Genomic DNA, 23,974 nt, shown 5'->3' with positions numbered 1-23,974 from the left:
TTCTATAATGAAAAATATTTTACTTAATTTTTATATATTTTATTTCATGTTGAAATGTAAATAAAATATTTTCAAGAAAATTTTCTAGTGTAACAAGATCATGAATTAAAGACAAAAACATATGGCCTTAAGTATATTTAGGCTAGACAAACAACAAGTAAACTATCATACAAGACATCTAAAGTTGCCTTGATCCAAACTATGCTAAAAAGACACAAAGCTCTATCAGACACATTCAACATATTTTTGTTAACTAGTAATACATTCTCCTTCTCCTATACAAGTAAATAATCACTGTCTCTTCTAATGTTTTAATCAAAAACATTAAAGTTACTTGACTACAAAAATAAAAAGTTAAAAAAAATGCAAAAGGAAATCAGGTCTGATATTTAAACCAGAGAGCTAATAAACTTTTAAAAATTACCAAAATTAATAATTATTTGGGGAACAGAAGATCAGATCAGTTTTGATAAATGATGAAAACTGCTTTTGGTTTTATGCTAAGGATTCCATTTACTTACATAATTTAAGACTTTTTCTTTTTTTATGGTTTTTCAAGACAGGATTTCTCTGTGTAGCTTTGGTGTCTGTCTTGGAACTAGCTTTTGTAAACCAAGCTGAACTCACAAAAATTCTCCTGCCTCTGTCTCCCTAGTGCTGGGATTAAAGGCTTGTGCCACCACCACTTGGCTCAATTTTTTAAGACTTGTATGCAGCTCTGGAGAGCCTAGAACACATTATGTATACCAGGCTGGCCTTCTGTTTCTTCAATGCTGGGATTAAACACAGGTACTACTACACCCAGCAGTATTTATTTCTAATTATGTGTATGTGCACATGTGTAGGTATGTGTAAGCCAGAGGTGTTAGATCACCCTGAACTGGAGCTACAATTGGTTGTAAGCTATCTTATGTGGGTGCTAGGAACCAAATTCAGGTTATCTGTAAGTGCAGTAAACACTCTTAGCCACTGAACCATCTCTAGCCCCTGTGCTTGAGGTTATAATGCAATTATAATTATCATTTTATACATATTTTATGGTATTATAATAAATCACCAGAATCTTTTTACCTATCATAATCCTTTGTGAAGTCAATTCTATTTAACTACTCCTGCTTGTTAGAATACACACACAGACACACGCAATATCACAAGCCTAAAAACATCTCAGTCTAAGTTTTTCTTACCTTCCTTTCCAAGTAGGATGCAATTAGTCCAAAATTTTTTGGATGCTGGATAAACCTGAGTTTAAACAATAAAAAAAGTACTAAGAATACATCACTCAACACCCTAAAGAGGATTTCTATAACATCATGGATTTCTATAACATCATGGATTTCTCCGAAAAACTCAGAAAACAGGGAAGAAAAAAAAAGAGGGCAGAACAAAGTATAAGAGCTGAAAGATGGGAAGGAGTGCTGTCTTCTGGATATGACATCACCATTGCATTTGTAAACTCAAAGTAAAATTTAGCTGTACAAAACCCGTGCCATAGAGTCTTCCCACGTTCCAGTATGGAAAGGACAAGGCTCTTGAGACCACAATCCCAGTTGAAAAGCTACCGGCACTTAGGGGAAGGAGAGCTATTTAGATCAGGCTGGCCTTGAACTCGGAGACGTACCAGTCTTTGCCTCAGGAGTGTGGAGGGTGAAAGGCTTATACCACAACACCCTGTTGTTTCTAAATTTTTTTCTTTTTTTCCCCTGAGACAGTGTTTCTCTGTGTAGCCCTGGCTGTCCTGAACTGCAGAACTCACAGAGATCTGTCTTTCTCTGCCTCCCCAATGCTGGGATTAAGGCTCACATCCCCATTTCTTATCTGTCAACCATTATCCCACCTACAAACTTACAGGAAGATGAATTTCTCTATTTCTCACACTATCTTTTTCAATGTCAAATTAGGATAGAAGTTTTGTGGAAATATTTCACTCTCAAGTAATGCAAAATACTTTTACCAATGTATATGAATGTCTATTAGAGAATAATTTAACCATTAAATTACTTGTCCTTAAAGATCTCCTTTTCATGGTCAGTCCAAACATTCATAAACTGTCTATCTTTATAAACTTTCATCGGATCCTCCATAAGTCCATTCATATTGATGAACTTGACCCTTCTTTGTTCTGCATCAAACATCATAGGTGGAATCACAGAAAGCTGCCGCATTTGTTTCTCATTATTCTGCAAGAAATAAATGCAATTTAGTTAGAATAATATTTAAACTAGAAATTTTAAAGGGCTATAGACTTTAAGAGTTTTTAAAAAAAAAAAAAAGTATCAGGCCAGGCAGTGGTGGCGCACGCCTTTAATTCCAGCACTTGGGAGGCAGTGGCAGGCGGATCTTTGTGAGTTGGAGGCCAGCCTGATCTACAAAGCAAGTTTCAGAACAGCTAGAGCTACACAGAAAAACCCTGTCTCAAAAACCGAAAGACCCAAAACAAAATTTTAAAAAAGTATCAGTAATTTAATGACAATAATGCCATATATCATAGCATGTTACATGATTATTGCTTTTTTTATAAGTTTTATTTTATCTGCCTGCATTTATGTTTGTGTGAGGGTAAAAGATCTGGGAGTTACAGATAGTTGTAAGACGCCATGTGGGTGCTGGGAATTGAACCCAAGCACTCTGGAAGAGCAGTCAGTGCTCTTAACTGCTGAACCATCTCTCCAGTCCTATATGATTATTTTTAATACATTTATACCAAATTATATAAATTACACACAGAAAATTCACCAAAAAAAAAAAAAAAAAAACCCTACGACCTTTGGGTTGGTTTTGTTTGGAATATTTGTTTCTTTGTCATTTCTTTCTTGGGGGGGGGGGGGCAGAGTCCAGGCCAAGAATCTATAGCTCAGACTGGCCTCAAATTTGAACTAATCCTCTTGTCACAGCCCACAATGCAGAGATGAGGTACAAGTACAAACTACCACACCCAGCTTATCCTTTACTATTCTGAGGAAATCTTAAGGCAATTGATATTTTGAAAACAATGCAATCGTTTTATCTAGAAGACAGAAAACAATCGTCTTTTTTAAAAACTAGTCTCAACATAATTTTAGTTCTTTTTTTTTTTTTTTTTGAAGCCTTTGTATTCACATGGATGTCAGGGAGCATCTTTGGGAGTTCTCCCCATTGCTCACTACCATATTCATGGAGGTAGGGTCTATTAAGTGAACCCACAGCTTGCCTAAGCATGTTGGTCTTGCCAGCCACCCTTTTAAGTACTGGAACTATTGGCAGACCAGCACACCCAAGCTGGCATCGACAGACTCTGGTCCTCACACTTCACAGGAAGGGGCTTTCTCCTCTGAGCATCTCCTCAGCCTTTCATCATCATTGTAGATGTGAAAAAGAATCATAGCGTGATTTTAGAGATAGAAAAACAGGTAACAAAGGTCTTAGGCTCTTAAGGTCGTTCATCTTAAACTATTTAACTCACATAATATTAAATACTCTTTGCTAATTTAATGTAACCCATTAAAATTTAAATTTGGGACAGTAGTAGCACAAATCTATAATCCCAGCACTCGGGAAGCAAAGGCAGGCGGATCTCTGTGAGTTTGAAGCCAGGCTGTTCGACAGAGTAAGTTACAGGACATTCAGAGCTGTTATACAGAGAAACCCTGTCTTGGGGGAAAAATAAATAAATAAACAAAATGTAATTTAAAGTTTTAACACTTTTATCATTTTAATCTAAACCAGTTTAATCTATCATATATGTATGATTTTTTTGCAAAGAATACCTTAAGATATAAATAAACACAATTTTTTTTAAAAAAAAAAAAACTTGGTCATAAAGCTGTAGTATTTCTCTATATTTAAGGGTCTTTTTTTTTGCCAAAATTATTTCCAAGTTGTCAAGTCCTTGCTAACTGTCTAGTTCCAGAGGGTATATTCAATCAGTTTGAACACCAGTGTTTGGCACTAACACATCAGCTTGAAATCACTTCAACCGATAGCTTCCTTGCAATGCTTTCAGATGTACCCAAATGGAATGCACAGAAAAACAAGCCAGAAATTTAATACAGATTTAGTCATTATAGAAGTTATACCTACAAATTTCAAATTAACAATCATGCATTTTCCAATGATTTTAAAACCAATATAGAATGGTTGTGTTTTTCGAGACAGGGTTTCTCTGTGGTTTTGGAGCCTGTCCTGGAACTAGCTCTGTAGACCAGGCTGGTCTCGAACTCACAGAGATCCGCCTGCCTCTGCCTCCCGAGTGCTGGGATTAAAGGCATGCGCCACCATCGCCCGGCAAATGGTTGTTTTTTCAAGCTCCTAAGTATATCACTCGTATTGAGAGCATGCAAGACTATATGCATTATATACTTAAGATTTCAGAAAACATCTTCCAACAATAACCTAAATGTATTGAAAAAAAGTGTATGTCTCTCTTGGCCAAGATAGAAATTGTGCTAATATGTGCACTAACATTGTAAGGACAAAAAAAAAAAAAAAAAAAGCAAAGTGAAAGGAAAGAAAAAGAAAAACAAAAGTGCTGAGACCTAACACTTGGCCATTGTGTAAAAATGCATGTAAATATCTTCCTTACATAATGTGGGACATATCTTTGTGGTTGAATATTACAATCCTCCCAACAAAGGTTCAAAAGTCACTTCAGATTTTCTCCTAAGGAAAACAATAATCAGGAATGAGAAAGAAGGATAAAACCACTGGCACAAGTCTAATTCTTTTCTTTTCTTTTTTTTTTTTTTTTTTTTTTTTTTTTAAGACAGGGTCTCTGTGTAACTCTGTCTGTCCTGGAACTCACGCTGTAGACCAAACTGGCTTTGAACTCACAGAGACCTACCTGCCTCTGCCTCCCAAATGATGGGATTAAAAGGGCCATGAAACCACCACCAAGCACAAGTCTACTTTAATTGGTACCAAGTTCTGAGTACTGAGGCAGCTCATGAACGCCATCATTTGATTTTCTACCTCCTTAAGGCTCAAGTGACAAGAGCTGATAAAGAATTATATACACATATGACACACAGTGAATAGATGCAATAAAAACTTTAAAATACATACCAATTCAAATACACACTCTATAAGAACAGGCTATTTTCACACCCTAGAGGAAAACTAATACAAACAGCTTCTAAAATGTAAATTAAATGAATACAGGCAGTATGTACAGACTAATTAGAAACTTTTCTCTCCCTCACTATTAATTTAACTTAATAGGACTGAGTAATTTGATGGTACACTCTATTATTTGAGTCCCAAAGCCTAGAGCAAACATTAGCTTTTAATGTGGGCTGTAGAAATACATTAGGAAAAGTAGACTTGATTCAATAGAAAGAGAAAAGAACATGGGACTCTGGAACAAGATTCAATATGCTGGCCACCTGGCTCTGCCTCCCACAGTAGTTGTGGCCTTGGCCATCCTGGAACTCTCTCTGTAGTTCAGGCTGGCCTCAAACTAACACAGATCTGCTTGTCTGTTTCCTAAATGCTGGGATTAAAGGCGCACCACCACTAGGACCATCAGAACTATTTCCTTAACTATTTATTCCCTGGTCTCTTGATGACAAAACAATCTTTGTGAAAATTTTAATCACATTGCTTAAATCCCAATAGTAGTTGGTCTTAGTCTCTGAAATCATTCAAGCATTATTATCTAACCATCTGCATTTACATATTGATAAACCTTTACCCCCTGGGCTACAGGGCAGAAATGCTTAAAAAACTAATGAATTAACGTGAATTAATTTTCTTACCTCCTGCTCAGAAAGACCATCAATAATTTCAGAAATCTCATGCTCACTCCTAGCAATGGTGGCTGAAAGACCAGCTCCCCTCTGACCAACTCTAAATATGAAAAGGAAATACAAATAATAATTTTAATAAAAATGCAACAAATTATCATTGATATTGGAACTATGCAGACCACGCTAGCCTCAAATGCACAGAGATATGCCTGCCTATGCTTCCCAAATCCTGGAATTGAGGGCATACGCCACCACTACCTGGCTCAAAGTGAGTTTTTTTAAATAAAATATATTGTGTTCATTCTTTAACAGTTTTACACATAAGCAACTTATCTTCATCGTATACACCTCCAGTTCTTGCCTCCTCATTCACATCCTCTTGTGGGTTTTTATGCTTAAGTTTTTGTGTAACCCAGAGTCTCAATTACTACCATTTGTTGGAATGCTGACTGATGTTGTGTTGATCATGTACAGGTCTTATACAAATACAGAATACAAAATGGGACTTCTTTTGTATGTGCATCTGTGTGGGTTCACGTTCAAAATGCAGGTGTGCCTGCAAATGTGTGCAGATGCAAAAAGAACACCAAAGTTGATGTTGGGTATCTCCCTTAATCACTCTCTTCTTTATTAGATGGGATTTTTTTAAACCAATAGGAGTCAAAAAACCTACCCAAGATTCACTGAATATTTTCAAATGGTATACATGAGTCACTACCAAATTAGCAAAAATTAAGTATTAATACTGAGATTTAAGTTAACATGTTGGACTAGGGATACAGCTCTGTTGGAAAAGTGTTTACCCTGAATGCATCAAGACCTAGGGCTGATCACTAGCACCATAAAAAAATGAATGAATAAATGAATGAATGGTTATAATACTCAAGTTAAAATAGTGACACTGGGCTGGAGAGATGGCTCAGTGGTTAAAAACACTGGATGTTGTTCCAGAGTACCTGGGTTCAATTCCCAGCACCCACATGATAGTTCACAACTGTCTGTAAATTTCAGTTTCAGGAGATCTGACACCTTCACACAGACACTCATACAAGTCAAACACCAATACACATAAAAATTAAATATATATCTAGATATACATCTAGATAGATAGACAGACAGATAGAAACTAAAAAAAAAAAAAGTAGTGGGACTAGTAATGGGGAACCTGTATTAAAAATAGAACTTACTGTCCAGGTAGTGGTGGCGCACACCTGTAATCCTAGTACTCAGGAGGCAGAGGCAGGTGGATCTCTGTGAGTTGGAGGCCAGTCCGGTCTGCAAAGTGAATTTCAGGACAGCCTATTACACAGAGAAACCCTGTCTTGAAAAAACAAAAACAAAACCAAAATAAATAAATAAAACCAAAAAAACCTTATTGATGTCATGCTGTAAAACAATATTTGTACACTGTAAATATGTATTGCTCTAATTGTTAATAAATAGCTGATTGGCCAATGGCTAGACAGGATTTTTGGGGGCAGAGAGAATGCTGGGAAGAGAGAGTCTTAGGAGTCTAAAGGAAACACAGAAAGAGGATGAATGTGCCATGCCAAAATAAGGTATTGTCACGTGGCAGAGGATAGATAAGAAATATGGTTAATTTAAAATGTAAGAGTTAGCTAGTAACAAGCCTGAGCAATCGGCCAAGTTTATAAGTCTCTAGATGGTTATTTGGGAGTAGCTGCCAAAACACAGAGAAATTCTACCTGCAATGTCATGTCTATCTTTTGTCTGAATTCTAAAGAATAGAAAAGCAAGCTTGGAAAAATACACTGAACATTTCTAAAATGTAAGGAAAAACAGTGAAGAGAGAAAGTCAACTTTTAATACGTTTGCAAAATACCTATTTGTACCTTTTGTGGGAATTAGTGATGTTGTTTCACACCTATTCTCTTAAAGTTAAAAAAAAAAAAAGAGTGTGGTACATGGTAATGAACACCTTTAATCCCAGCACTTGGGAGATAAAGGCAGATGGATCTCTGGAAGATTGAAGACAGACAGATCTCCACAGCAAGTTTCAAGCCAGCCAGAGCTACAGAAAAAGATTCCATTTCACTAAATAATTTATATATGTGTATATATTAATTTTTGATATTATAAAAACAATTTGGGGAAAGTTTAGTAGATAATTTTTGACATTATTATAATATATATATACAGGTATATGTATATATTCAGATATATGCATATACATACTTTTTTATATATCTTAAGTATGGCAGTGGTGGGTGGCACATGCCTTTAATTCCATCACTCAGGAGGCAGAGGCAGATGGATCTCTGAATTTGAAGCCAGCCTAGTAAACAGAGCAAGTTCCAGGACAGCCAGGAATACACAGAGAAACTATCTTCAAACAATGATTTTTTTAATCTCATTTTTCATTTTACATGTCTCACTACATGTATGTTGGTGTACCATACATGACTGGTAACAATAAATGCCAAAAGAAGGCATCAGACCCCATGTAACCAAATCTAGGTCCTCTGCCAGAATAGCAAATATGTTAACCACAAAGCTCTCTCATTAGCCCCATAGAATTTTTTGATTAATAATCAATTTCAATCTGTTTCATTATGTTTATGATTATCAAGGAACATTCAGTTCTGTTCTTGTTAACTGTCATTTTGAAAAAAAAATAGTACTTTTATGAATTAAAGATTTGGGCCGGTGATAGCTCGGGTCAATTACCAAAACCTACATGGTAGCTTCAGCTGTCTATAACTCTAGTTCCAGGGATTCCAATTCTAGCCTCCACAGGCACCAGTTGTGCATGTGGTACATAAACATGCAAGCAGATAAAACACTCACATGCAAAACTAACTAAATAAATAAATAGAATGAAAGGAATTTTTGAAATATTTACTTAGATTTAACATGAAAATTAAATATAAAAAAATAGTATTAAGTTCACTAAAAAATAATCCTAACTGGTTCATAAGGAAGTTTTTAATTCTACCTAAGAGACAGCAAAATAGTTCATGGGTTTGTCACCAGATCTGATGACCTGAGGCCAATCCCATTTGATAGGAGCAAAGAACTGACTGCTACCATTTGCCCTGTGACTTGCACATCAGTGTTACTATGGGACATGAGCTTCCCACATGCACCCCATAAAAAAATAAGTGTAATTTTAAAAACTTAAGTTCAACATTAAAAATTCTTACCAGGCAGCGGTGGTACACACCTTTTAAATCTAGCACTTACAAAGCAGATACAGATGTCTGAGTTCGATGCCAGCCAAGAGTCAGGACTGCACAGAGAAACCCTGCCTCAAAAATCCAAAACTTCTTTATGATGTAAAAGGGAAAAATTAGAATTACTAAACACCAAACTACATACCGTTGAAATCTTTCTTGCTGTTCTCTTTGTTTTCGAATTTCTGGAAACTGCTTCTCATAGTATTCCCTTGTTTTGCTTTCTTTTGCTTTCCTCCGGGGATTATTTTCTATTCTGTCCACTTTTTTCTCCCATGCCTCCATGAGCTGATCATAACGCTGGCAGATTTTTTGTTCCTATTAAACACCCGTAGCAAATTAATAACAATTAAACTGAACTCTATGATTTGGTAAGCCTTTAAAATATATTCCATTTCTTAAGATGAAAATGGAAGTACATTTGGCTTGTATGACAAAGCCAAGAATGACAATTTGTTCTTGGTCTGACAGGAGAAATGGAACATTTTCCTTACATGAAAACACAAGGTGTACTTTCCCTGCACTTCTCACTAATTATCACTATACAAATTAACGAGCTCATTGACAACCACTGGTAGTGGCTAACCTTCTATTCTGATTTTCCTGATAACATGCCTTCATTGTCAAAAAGAAAGGAAAATTAGAAACATTAGCATAGTTCAGCATCTAATCTAACCCAGTAGTTCTCAACCTTCCTAATGCTGTGAACCTTTAATACAGTTCCTCATGTTGTATTGATTCCCAACCATAAAATTATTTTCATTGCTACTTCACAACCATAATTTTGCTAATGTTATGAATTGTATTGTAAATATCTGTGTTTTCCCACGGTCTGCTTGTTAAACCTCCAAAGGAATTGTAACCCACAGATTGAGAACCGTTGCTCGAATCAATCTTAAATGCAACTGTTCAGCATTGTTTGGTACCTATCTAAACTGTCAGAGAAAACATGCACATTTAACAGCTTCTCTATCATTGGAGGATGTGATTTTTCACTTTTTTTTTTTCATTTTATTTACTAATATAACTATTCTCTGCTAGAATATAAAAGGCTAAAACTATTCATCATCATAAGAAGAAATCTGGTTAAGAAACATGAAATCAAGAATTAGTGCTTTTGGCTAAGCAAGAGAATTACAATTCCATTTTCCATTATGGGCATAGAACTATGTAAATATCTGATACCCGGAAAGAGGAAAGTGAGAAGGACCTTAGGAACACCGCTAACTTTAGTCACCTAAGAGTGACCGGACAGAAGACTATTTCCTCACGCCATTCCCTCATCATTCCTTCCAACACCCATGTGCCTTTTGTGCACTTCACATATTTTCTCTTTCTAGTCCCAACACCATAAGTAAAGTAAGTCAACACTGTCATCATCCAGAGTGAAGCAATCATCTAGTAAATGTGAGCCACACAATTTCTGTTACTTTCCAAAGCAGAGAAGATGGAAGCCAGGACCTGGCCCATGCTAGGTAAGTGTTCAGATCTTCCCATGAATTCCCAGTGTTGCAGCCAGATGCAAATTCTTTTGCTGTTGTTTGATATAGGCTTTCCCTTATCTCAGGATGGTCTCAAATCCACTTTGTAACAGAGCATGATTTGAACTTCTGATCTCCCTGCTTCAACCTCTCAAGTGGGAATTACAGGCATGTGATACCAAAAGTTTATTTGGTGCCAGGGATCCAATCCAGGGCTTCAATTCTTGTTAAGCAAGCACTCTACCACTAAGTTACATTTGCAACCCCAGATGTAAATTCTTAAAATACAAACCTGAACTTTATACCACCTCAGTTTAAAAACTTAAAAAGAAGTGCCCTCTGAATTTCATACAAAGTCTTATAGATGGCCTCTGAACACTGTGTCGCTGAATCCCAGTGTCCTTTATCACCCCCACCCTTCCCAGCTCACTCACTCTATACTCAAGAGTTCTGAACCTGTCCCATTAGCTATTTTGCTGAATCTCTTCCCTCTGCTTATATAAGTTTGCAGAATATTGGCTTTCCTGATTAGTGGCCCTACCTGAATCACATCTACTTTAGGCATCTGACTTTACACTCTTGCTTTATGTATGAGATCACATTATAATCACAATACTGAACCTGCCTGCTGACATATCTGCTTCCTATGAGTCAAACAGTATGGCAATCTTACTTGCTTTTCTGGAATAATAATTATAATAATAATAATTTGTGTATGTGGAACATACACAAATCAGTAAACACATAAAGTACAATTCTTCCAAAGCATGAAAAAGTTTATGCTCCAGTGATTACATAACCATAGGACTAATTTAGCAAGTACTAGAATTACAATAAAATGACTGAACAAAAAAGCTGGTTTCTCACTTAATATTTATAGGTTTTTGGGAAGAAAAACATTCAATACCAGTTATTTAAGATAGTATATAAAGGATAACACTGGCAAATACAAATTACAAAAGTGTTACAGCAAATAAATTGAGCTTTACAATTTGTTAAGCTGTCAGGTCATTAAATATACTGTAAAGTTCATTTCAAAAACAGGTTCAAAGAATTTCATTTTATTAAAATCTGAATTTAAATTGTATCTGTAAAATTGGTATGAACATATTACAAAAATAAAGATATTCTTTGAAATTTAATTTTTATGATTATAACCATAAAACTTTTAGACAGCAAACTGTATAATTAAATGAGAAACTATTTCAATCTGAAGACACTGACCAGTTAGTTTTTCCTAAGGACAGAGAGCAATGTCTCATCAGTATGACCATAACTTACCAATATGTGTTTGAGTCCTAACAGACTGAAAGCAGATGTTCTACGTATTAGCCCCCTTTTTTTGACTACTCACCATTTTGATGAATAAAAATATTACATAAATGACTAATGAAATTAATTTGATAATGATGTTAAATGTGGTATTACAATGTTACTAGGATTAGACTCATATTTAAGTCACACATACAGTTACTCTCTAAATCAGCATTTGTTCTCAATATAATCGAGGATCAATTATTAATGGGAAAGTGAAAGCCTAAATGACATGAATGGGAAAGCTGTACAAATTTCAGTTAACAAGGATAGGACCTCACCCTTTGTTTTCTTGCATGATTTCTTCTTTTAAAAAATAAAATGAGTTTTTTCCTCATCACCTGGTTTCTAGAAGAGAAAAATATGGTTGCAGAACATTAAGAAAAAGCACAACTTAAGCTGTGTTCACTTTCTGCAGACATTGGAGACAGGCAACCCACTTAAGAACTTATGGTGCAATCAGAGTTAATCTTAAGCTTTTTCACCCTGCAAAATAAAACTGCATAATTTTTGCAATTAGGTCTAAAATTCCTGCCATTCTATAACAAGATAATACAGTTATCTTTTAATTCATGCAACTAATTTTGAGACATATATTATTTTCAAATTATAATTAAGGGATAACTAATTCTTAAAAATTCTGATGATACAAACATCTTCGTATACTTTGATAAGGGAAATAAAAGAGAAAGAAACCTTTTGCAGGTACTTCCCTCCTAGGAGAATATACACCAGCACATTTAGAAAGATGAGACTGCTGCTCAGAACAGAACATCTCTCCCACAGACATGACACAATAGTCTAGGAGCAACAAAGGGCAATCTGACAAGACGGAACATTTCTCACATGTCTTAATAACAGTGTCACTTTTTAACGTGGAAGCACTGTAACCTTTTAAAACAATGTCATGCAAGTTCAAATATATAAATATTTATATCCCACCTATTTACAGAAATAACTCCATGCTGATTATTCAGACACAAATACAAAGCCAATGAAAATAGAAATAAATTTTTGGATTATGTGTCACTCAAGAATAACAATGACACTGGCTCCACTCAAATAATCATAGACAATCAGTAGCTAGATTAATGACAAAGCAGTCAAGAGATGAAAAGAATTATTAAAAATCACATTTGCTATTTCATACAAAGCAAATGTTAGTAGTGAAAGAATAGCTACTGAATGATTTACGCAGATGTGTGTATCTGAGAACTTCAAAAGTAACATACAGTGGGACCATTGCTATGTATCAATTTACTGTGGTTGCAATTATATGCTACTCAAAAATAAATATCAAGCAGTAAATAAACGTTAAATGTCTACTAAGAATTTAAGTGAAGTCAGCTAGTCAGTACTCATCTCAACACAGTCTAACATAGGCAATGTAAATAACATAAAATAAATAAAAAACAGTGCAGCTTTCCAGCTTACATTGAAGGAGAGAAGACAAAAGACAAACTGAAGTTTTGTGGGGAAGTCACTAAATGTAGCCAACTACATTTTAACTGTTATCCTCCTTTTAAAAACATTTAAACAGCTCAGTAGTATGAGTTTAGCCTAATCTCCTAAAGGTTCTCAAGACCATGGCAATATCTCACAAAAAAATTCTTAAATAGATGACTTTATTATGAACCATTACTTAACAGAAGTTAAAATTACTCCAATTGTAATAGTTGTCATGCACACTACCATGCAAACATATTTGCCACCAGTCCTGCAAAGTAGTCAATTACTGTACACTCTCAGATATTAAAAGAAAAATATAAATAATAATGTGCTCATTTGCAACTATAATAGTAAATAATTATAATGTTCTGGATACACTTTTAAATGCATATAAATAGAAATATCACATTTTTTTTTACCAACTTAATAATAATTCACCTAAAATGCTCTAAAAGTATGATAATTAACAACAATTAAAAAAAACCTATCTAGCTTCTCTTACTTCAATCAGATCAAGAAATTAAGTTTACTTTTCACTTATTTTCTTATTCCAAGATCTGCATCCATAAAGGCCTGGTAGTAGGATGAGCAAGGCAAAGCAAACTACATTCTGGAACAGCCTCCTCACCCACATGAGGGGACTGAGCCTTCCAAGGCACCAGGACATTAAATGGCAGAAGGGTCTACAAATACCGTCATTAGCAAGAGTCATGGAAGGGATTTCCCTAGAATAGGGTTTTGAATAATGATAAAATGATCCGTGGCACTTCTACTTTGCAATGGCAGATGTGGCTTGGTGGGGGACGGTGTCATCACTAGTCTTAAATGAAAAAGCTTCATTATCTTACTTCATCATGCGCCTTGCAGGTACTCCACTGAAAAAAACACAAAACAGGAGGCAAAGAATTCAAGCCTCAAGGTAAGCCATTTCAATGTTAAGTATCCACCTTTTTTTTATACTAGCAGATTATAAAACCAGCTAGTTTATGCAATAATTTATTTTATTTTTTGGCCTCGGAAACTCAAATCTGTTACCCCAACCCCCAAAAAGCCAGAGGAAGATAACATATAGTAAAACAACAGCAAATTACACAAATCTAAAACACACCTACACTATTATAATAATGTCCGCAGATAACAAAAATGATTTCTTTATAGAATATGTGTTCTTAAATTGAACTCCAAAGATGGTAAATACTTACGTCTTGATGTTCTCATGGTACACCTTGGTATCTGATGGCTGGTTATAAAGTGGCTATAAAATAAATGACATTCATGTGTAAAGTGTTACACTTTCTTATAGTAACAAAATAATATTTTATTGTGAGACTACCTAAATGGGCTATACCGCAATATCCTACCTAAACCTGCAGATGTCAGGTTTCCCTGTAACCCCATCTCCTTTTTCTTTCCTACTCCACTAAGGAAATATGTAAACCTACTGTATTTTATAAGTAAGCCTCATCATACTTTTAATTTCAAAGGCAAAAAGAAATTACACACTATCCTTATCCTAACAATATGTTCGATAAGCTCTCTCTATTTTCTTTAATTACTTCTTCCTCCTACTACCTGATGGCATGAAATGGCTGTTCAGGCAAAACATGCTAGGATAATGCTAAGGTAAAAGTAACTAAGTTTACTCACAATTATCTTAGGATTATAACAAACTTTCTGCCAGGCTATATAATTTTTATCCAAAAATAAATGGATAGTCCATTTTAGCCAAAAAAAAAATTAAAAACACAATAATGACATTAGAAATTAAAACAGAAATTTCTTACCAGTTCAACTTTTGGGCCAAGACCTTCAAAAATTTTATGAGCTTCTTCTGCTTTTTTCTATGAAGAAAAACATTATTGTATTGATAATTAAAAATTATATTAACCCAAAGAAATATAATTGCCTATTTGAAAATACTTATCTAAGACTAGTCTGCAACTGAATAAGCATGCTAGACATGGTGCTGGCATCCTTTAATTTCAATTTTCATAAGTTTCTCTCACTAAATTTAATCAAATCTCTAGTCAAAATCTAATATCTGTAGTGAGAGTAACACAAACAATTAGGAAGCTAATAAAATATTGGGACTATAGGAGAAATAAAATTCAAATTGGAAATATACCAAAGTATATCAAATGTTGCTATGTTGCTGTTAGTAAATATTTAAAAGCATAAAGTACCAAAAGAAGCATATAATAAGCTTATTTTCTAGTTCCAAGAAACCTACGTAATAACTGAATAGAAAAATACCTAGTTTTATTCCAAGCATTATTTGTAGTAAAATAAAAGTTTAATCATATATTTAACGTGCCATTTTCAAAAGTAGAATAATCAAAACAAAAATATCCTATAACAGGATCTTCCTTGCCAAGACCAAATTAACTGGAGCAGCAAGGCAGCTTGTGGCTAGCTAAGGTGCTTGCCATCAAGCCTGACAACCTGAGTCCCACCCTGAACCCACATGGTCAAAGAGAGGACTGACTCATCAAGTTATTCTCTGTCCTCCCCAAGTGTTACACATGCACTGACACAAATACTCACATGAAATAAATACATAAATGTAAAGCTTTTAGCCTTTGAAGGATATGGCTGAAATTTTTTTTAATATAAAACCCTCCCACTGGCTGGGTATGTAGTTCAGTTATTAAAAATACTTACATAGCCTTAGGCCCTGGGTTCAATTCCTTGCATCATACTACACCTTACGTTTTCATATAATTTTTAGTCTAAGTCTAGATATGTAAGTAAGTAATTCTTCAAACATAGAATGAATGTGTTCTATGTGCCAAGCACTTTCTAGACACTAAGAAAACAATGGGGGAGGAGGAGAAAGGCAATTTCAGTATAGAAAGATTGGTTTGAAAGGCTCATGGATATTAGAGAATAAGTGTACTCCACATATAAGACAGATAAACACTAGACAAACAAAATAACCTGGGAGGAAAGGTACTAAAAGACACTTAATAGATCACAGGAAGCCTCCCTCTGGTAGAATACTACCAAGAAGGGAGTTTGCTGATTAGGCTCAGACAGGGCCAGAGAAGTGGCTCAGTGGGTAAAAGCATTTGCTGAACAAGCCAAAAGATGAGATTTGTCCCCAATACATGCAAGGAGAGAACTGATTCCACAGTTACCCTCAGCCCAGTACATCCATATGTATGTGTAACCACATAGAATAAATAATATATTTTAACAAGTATAAAGTTTGGGCTACTCTGTAGAAAGTAAGAAATAAGGTTTTGTTTGGAGAATTGTATAATAGAAAACAGGTATGAAGGATGGGTTACAAAGTAAAAAACAAAAAAAAACTGTAGGAATGAGATACAGCAGTCATGTGCACAGAAAACTTCAGCAAAAGGAGAGAAGGATGTATTCTCTTTAGAGACTCTTTAAACATACATGGTGTAACTAAGGGAGGGAAACACCCAATTTCCAGGAAAATAACATGACAGGAGGATGTTGGCACCCAGAGTAATACACTTTTCCTTTCTTCTGTGCCATATGCTGTGGCAAATGAGCCAGCCAAAATATAAACTACTTCCACAATCTTCTCCATTACATACTAACAACCATTGTCTCTTTTATTTTTACTGACATAGGAGCACCTACAAATACTTTGGGAACATATAACTGAGCAGAGATAAAGCAACTCAAACTGTTTTAAAAAAAAAAAAAAAAACATAATTTAGGAGAATAGTTTAGAGAGAAAACAAACTTAAGTCTGAGTTTAAATATGAACCAAGGCAGCTTTTCTCTCATAAAGCCAGCTTTAATGGTCTCCTTTTAGGCAGTTTTCTTCTTCCCACCAACTTTGTAAATAGAGACTTTTTATATGTAATAATGGTTCCAATTACTTCGGCCACACTGAGCATAATTCCCAGAGTAATTAGACTGCCACTATACAGGAATAACTGGGGGGAAAAAAAGTGCTCCTGTCATTATCTCATGTCTTCTGGCCAGTGGCATCAGGACAGATAGGGTTACTCACTTTAATAGGTCACAGAAGCAGTGAAAGTCTTACAAAAGGCAGCATGTTGAGAAGCGCAGAGCTGGCAGAGATGCCCAGAGAGGAGATTCCCTCAGATTCCCTCTAGAAGCCCCTATTTTAGAGCTACACAAGAACAACTCAAAACAACAACAACAACAACAGCAAAAACACCTAGTAGAAAGGTTTACTAAGAAAACATGGCTTGACAATTTACTAAGAGTGAGTTAAAAACATTTTTCTTTCTTTCTTTTTTTGTTTGTTTGTTTATTTGTTTTGTTTCTGGAGACAGGGTTTCTCTGTGTAATCGCCCTACCTGTTCTGGAACTAGCTCTTGTAGACCAGGCTGGTCTCGAACTCACAGAGATCCGCCTGCCTCTGCCTCCCGAGTGTTGGGATTAAAGGCATGAGCCACCACCACCTGGCAAGAACATTTTTCATCCATGAAAAACACTTTTCACTGTGAGAAGCCATGACTCATACTGAGACATCAAGTTTGGCTATTCTTTGCTTTGTGGAAGGAACAAGAAACCAAAATGAAATGATCAAAACAGAAAAGGTCTAAAATGAATTTTCAAGTCTTGATGATGGGCATTAAGAAATTTAACTACCTAATGAAGACATGTATATAATTAAACACAAATTAAGTTCTCTATCAGATCTTAATATTTTTCAGTCTTCATGCCCCATTAGGGAATCACAACATTCATTAATTTGTAATTGTTTAACTTGTATAACAGTTTATTTAAAAAAGTAATCAATAAGTATCACTGAATCCATTTTATTTTAAAATGAACTAATACTAAAATTTTAGATATAAAAAATCCCACTGTCTATTAATTCTAATCTCTTACATTATCATAGAAGTTCCAAATTGACCATAAAGGTCACCAGCTTATTAAAGTATTTTGTGGCTCTGAAGGGTATTTCTTAAAAACCAGAAGATTTGCCAGGCATGGTGGAATGTGCCTTTAATCCCAGCTCTTGGAAGGCAGAGGGAGGCAGATCTCTGAGTTCAAAGCCAGACTGGTCTATAAAGTGAGTTCAAGGAAAGCTAGAACTGTTACACAAAGAAATCCCTGCCAAAAAAAAACAAAAAACAAAACCCCTAAAGATATAGCATAGAACCTCTCAAACGAAGGGCATACTTGTCTATTCTGACCTACACTCTTCCGCTAGGTATGACATAAGGTGGAACTTATTTTTTTTTTTTTATCTTACTATCTTCCAATTTCATTAGATTTACTATTCTGGCCAGTCAGTAAACTGTACTCATTCTAAGCTTAGACAATTAAATATTAATTGCCTATATTTTTACCAGCATGTGACATTTATCACACAGAAGCATACTTTATATATGATTCTCAGTTATCTACCCATGTACAGATATATGAGTTCAAGATTATTTTTATATGTTTATTTAATAATGGAATTAAAATTATTTTTTAGCTTCCCTCTTGTTTTGATTGGAGTTTCTATTGCTGTGAAGAGACACCATGACCACAGCAACTCTTTTATAACATTTAGTTGGAGTGGCTTGCTTATAGTTCAGAGGTTCAATCTATTACCGTCATGGTGGAACATGATAGTAGGCAGGCAGACATGGTGCTGGAGTAGTAGCTGAAGTCCTACATCTTGCAGGCAACAGGAAGTAGTATGTCTCCCTGGAATAACTTGAGCATAGGAAACCTCAAAGTCCACTCCCACAATGACACACTTCTTCCAACAAGGTCATATCTACTCCAACAAAGCCACATTTCCTAATAATGCCACTCCCTTTGGGGGCCATTTTCTTTCAAACCACCACACCTGTTTTTCTTTGTAGTGTGTGTGGTGCGTGTAGAGACCAGAAGCTGATACACTGTACCCTCTTCAGTTCCTTATCGCACTTTTTTTTGAGGGTGGTATGGTGATGGGAGGGACAACACAGTGTCTCATTGAACCCAGAACTCACTACTTTGGCTAGGCTGGCTGGCATGCAAGACCAAGGGATCCTCTTGTCTCTAATTCCCCAAGGTTATGATCACAGGCAAGGCAAACTCAGCTTTTTATATGAATGTTAGGAAACTGAGCTCATATCCTCAAGCTTGAACAGCACGTACTTTACAGAATGAAGCATCGCCCTAGCCCCTACTTTTTTCATGTGGATAGAATTTCATAATTATTATTTACTTTAGAACATATTATTCATACAAAAGGCTCAGAATACCAATATACTATTTTACTACCCTAACACCACAGAATGCCTTATTTTTTTTTAAATACTCTTCCACTTTTGACACTTTTTATAGATTCAATCTATTACCATCATGTACTCCTGACTCTTATTTAGAATTAGTTCTTCAGGTACACTCCCTAATTTTCCTGCCTTTATAAATATTGCTAGGCTTGCCTCCCTCTCTTTAAGTTTTCTATTGTGATACATAAGCTAACTAGGGTCCTGTGCATGCTAGGGAGGTACTCCACCTCTGCACATCCCGAGCTATTAGTTGCTTTTCTTATGACCAATATCCCTCTCAGATCTGGCTATCTGTATAAAACATACCAACTGATAAATCAACTCAGTACAAAGCAAATAAATTCAAACAGCAATCCTGATCTTTGCCTTTATGATTACCCTTAGTTATTAAATCTTACTAATAATTAGGCTCTATTATATATTCTGAAATCAAGTCTTCTAGAAGTCAATTGTTAAGCTTCTCTGAGGTAACATTTCCTTTATATTGAAGTAAAATAAGCTGCCCTTTAACTGCAAGTTACAGAGCCAAGAAATGGTCAAAAGCCAACACTGTCAATACAAACACAACTCACAGAACTATTTCTTGAATTTCCTAAGTGATGGAAATTTGCCAACTAAGAGAATGAAACAAAAAAAAAGTTTTAATAAAAATAAAAAAGAAACCCCACCTAAAGGTCAAAGTCCACACAGAACTTTTTTGTTTTTGCTTTTTTTGGTGTGTTTGTTTGTTTGTTTTCTGAGACAGGGTTTCTCTGTGTAACAGCCCAGCTAGCAAGGGCTACATAGGGATATCCTGCTTTGAAACAAAACAAAACAAACTTGCAAGCAAGCATGATGACACATAACACTTAGGAGACAAAGGCAGAAGGGTTGCTTCAACTTAAGAGGTTAGCCCAGTCTACATAGCTAAGTACAGAGTTCCGTGCTATCCAGAATGCACTGTAACTTCCTGTCTCAAAAAATAAAGAGCTGTTTCGCATACCTATCAGTATGTTTATGATAGCAGAATCAGCTGATAAAATTCTAATCAGTGAATTAACAATTAAACAAAATATAATGTAAAACAGAACTCATGTTTTAATGTAATTACAATAGAATATAGTCAGAACTGGAAAATCCAGAGTCAAATAGGTTTAAAGCATATGTTGTCGAAAAGAATAAACACTTACCCGATTCTCATCATAAATAATTTGGACAATACTACGGTGTTTCTGTTCCACAGGAGGAGGGGACACAGGCTTCTCTGGCTCAGGAGGTTTAGCTGCTTCTTCTTCGAGCTGTTGCTAAGAAATCCGGAAAGAACTGTCAGACATCTGCTGCAGATCACTCATCAGTAGCCAGGATAACACATGCCACTGTGCACTTCTTGTTGTTTCTATAGGGTGACTATTTCTCTACAAGAGTCTCAAGAATCCAAGAGCTCAAGGCAAAATAACCAGATGCATTTTAATACTTAAGTATCATAAACCATGCTAAGATAGACAAACAGACATAAAAAAAAAGAAAAAACTTTGACTATTTCAATTCTGATTAAGGAGAAACTAAGTTTAAGGAAAGTACTTACTATAACTGTATCACAATAGCCTTTGAAAACATTGAGAAAAGTTACATGTTACAGATACATGGTATTTGTAAAGGTTTGTTGTCAACAGTATGGTAGGAAAGGGTAAAAGGACTAATTCCTAGCTAATAACAGTATCATGTACAAACCCAAACTTTCTTTTTTTTTTTAAAGATTTATTTATTATATATATAACACTCCTTCCATGTATGCCTGCATGCCAGAAGAGGGCACCAGATCTCATTATAGATGGCTATGAGCCACCATGTGGTTGCTGGGAATTGAACTCAGGACCTCTGGAAGAGCAGTCAGTGCTCTTAACCTCTGAGCCATCTCTCCAGCCCAAACCCAAACTTTCTATCTATGTAATATTGCTCTTGTCAAGAGACACTGAACAACTGGCATATGAACTACAAAGCAAAAAGCTATCTATTAGGCTGTGTTAGTCAGTCTGTCTAGGTTTGAACCTGAAGGCATGATCATAATAATTTTTCCTGGATACTTAAGTATCTAGGTCACTCCTACATGAAATAGGGATAACAACACTATTTAACCTGCAGTTTTTAAGCAAGAATTAAATGACCTGTACTCAGCATATACAACTCTAAATGCTCAGTAAATATTGCCTATTACTATAAACAGGAATTTGCTTTTATTTCCTTTTTCAGCACCTGAAACCTAGTAAAAGCAAAGCAAATATCCACATTGATTATTAAGTAATGATAAAGTCTAGAATAAGGGGAGAGAAAAAAATGATCTGTACTAACAAGACCAACAGTAAGGTACTATAAGTAAGACCACACCCAGCTGAAAAGAAAAATCTTCCCTACAAGGACTGGAGATGTACAGAACAAGGTGGGGAGAAGTGAAGAAACCCAGAAAGAAATGTGGGCTAGGATGATAGTTCAGTTGGCAAAGTATTTGACTAGCATGCACAGAGGCCCAGAGTTCATTGATCACCAGACCAATGGAAAAGTAGCTAATAGCACACAATTTTAACACTTTTAATCCCAATGCTGAGAAAGCAAACACAGGCAGGGGCTCATATGGCCAGCCAGCCTAGCCTAATAATGCTCCAGGCCAGTGCGAGACACTGTCCCCATACTAAAGTTGACAACACCTGAAGAACCACAGTTGAGGCTGTCCTCTAACCCACCTGAACACACAGGCTAAGTACACAGTCCATCATGTACACCTAAGGCTGTCATCTGACCTCCATGTGCATACAGAGTCCATCATGTACACTGAGGTTGTCTTCTGGCCTCTAGATATACACAATCCTACCATTTGGCATTCACAAACACACACACATGCAAAGATAAACATAAAACAATAACAGACTGAAGAAGAAACTGCTCAAAGAAGTGATACTCTCAGCATTACCATGTATGAGGCCCAGCATATGAAAGGAAAGAGAAGGGGTTTTGGGAATTGGGAGCAGAATGGAGAATCAAATCAAATGACTTGGAATAAACCACCCCCAAAAAAGAAACAAATAGAAATTTATTATAGAGAATTCACTTACACCCTCCAAAATGAACTTACTCCTAGACAAACTATAATTGATCTTTTTTAAAAAAGCTTCAATCACCAGTAGAAAAAAAATCTTCAGATACACACACACACACACACACACACACACACACACAAATCTTTCCATTAGCTCAACCTAATTTAACAAATGTTTAAGTTCTGCCAACACTCAAGAACAAAATAATTACAATATTTAACCATCTCAGTTTAGAAATGATACATGTTCAAATCTTACCAAGGACAGGTAAGAAAGAAATGGTAGAGGCTGGCAAGATCGTGCAGCAAGTAAAGGAACTTGCCTGAATGCTATACGTTATATAACGACCTGAATGCTATACATTAAACCCAGTAAAGGAGGAAGTAGAGAAGCAAGTCAACCAAGCTGTCCAGTGACCTTCATGCCCACTGAGCATGTACACGGACATACTTCTGAACAGAACATGTACACATATCTTATTTAATTTTGTTTTTTGAGACAGGGTTTCTCTGTGTAGCCTTAGCTGTTCTAGAACTCACTCTGAAAACCAGGTGGCAGCAAACTCATAAAGGTCTGACTGTGCCTTCCAAGTGCTGGGATTAAAGGTGTGCACCATTACTCAAGAGCACAAGTAATACTTTTTAAAGAAAAGAACAGTATAAACTAGTTAGTTGCAATGGTTCACCCCTCTAATTCCACCACTCAAGAAATTCATAGGCAGAAGAATTACACGGGGTTCCAAGACAGTCTAATGCATGGGAGTTCAAAGCCAGTTTGGGTTACATATGACCTTGTCTCAAAAATAACAAAAATTATAAAAAAAATTATAACCTGATCTCTTTCATAAATTTAAATCCCCAAATAAACAGTAGCAATTTATGAAAAGAATAAAATAAGGCACTAGACACACCTTTAACCCCAGCACTCGGGAGGCGGGGGGCAAAAGCAAGTGGATCTCTGCAAGTTTGAGGTCAGCCTGGTCCACAGAGTGAGTTACTGGAGTATATAGTGAGACCCTGTCTTGAAAAACAAACAAATAAATCTAAACCTAGAGATGCACAGGTGATTTAAAACATTAAAACAGGGCTCGCTTAGAGAGTAGAAAGAGACAACTACACGACTAGCAAACAAATGTAAAACAAGCACTTCTTTGTAAATAAAACTCAACATTGCTTTATTATTAAAATATCCGCAGACGGGCATAATAGCTCACACCTAAAATCCCAATATTCAGGAGGCTGAGACAAAGTACCAGGAGTTTCAGGCCAGTCAGGGCTACCAAGAAGGATTCTGTCTAAATGAAAAGAGAAAGGAATATCTTTACATGTCAGGAAAATACAGGATTTCTCAACCTGATAAAGAATTTCTACAAAAACTTAGAACAAAATCAGTAATAAAAGACATTATTCTAGCCGGGCAGTGGTGGCGCAAGCCTTTAATCCCAGCACTCGGGAGGCAGAGGCAGGCGGATCTCTGTGAGTTCGAGACCAGCCTGGTCTACAGAGCTAGTTCCAG

The 23,974-nt window shown here is 35.8% G+C and overlaps 1 protein-coding gene across 1 annotated transcript in view; it reads right to left on the bottom strand.

Moving 5' to 3' along the window:
* Positions 1-23,974, bottom strand: part of Ncor1 (nuclear receptor corepressor 1) — a 159,604-nt gene that overhangs the window by 85,373 nt on the left and 50,257 nt on the right. The window contains exons 6-13 of the mRNA XM_013347052.2: positions 20,558-20,671; positions 14,946-15,002; positions 14,364-14,416; positions 11,994-12,060; positions 9,063-9,235; positions 5,733-5,823; positions 2,002-2,180; positions 1,188-1,242 (exon numbers count right to left, since the gene is read on the bottom strand). Coding sequence (XP_013202506.1) covers positions 1,188-1,242; positions 2,002-2,180; positions 5,733-5,823; positions 9,063-9,235; positions 11,994-12,060; positions 14,364-14,416; positions 14,946-15,002; positions 20,558-20,671 — 789 coding nt within the window. The remainder of the gene's footprint in view (positions 1-1,187; positions 1,243-2,001; positions 2,181-5,732; positions 5,824-9,062; positions 9,236-11,993; positions 12,061-14,363; positions 14,417-14,945; positions 15,003-20,557; positions 20,672-23,974) is intronic.

The sequence above is a fragment of the Microtus ochrogaster genome, chromosome 7 (genome assembly GCF_000317375.1).
Source record: "Microtus ochrogaster isolate Prairie Vole_2 chromosome 7, MicOch1.0, whole genome shotgun sequence".
In the NCBI taxonomy this organism is placed as follows: Eukaryota; Metazoa; Chordata; class Mammalia; order Rodentia; family Cricetidae; genus Microtus; species Microtus ochrogaster.
The sequence above is the reverse complement of the archived record's forward strand: the minus strand, read 5'-3'. Positions and strand labels throughout refer to the sequence as shown.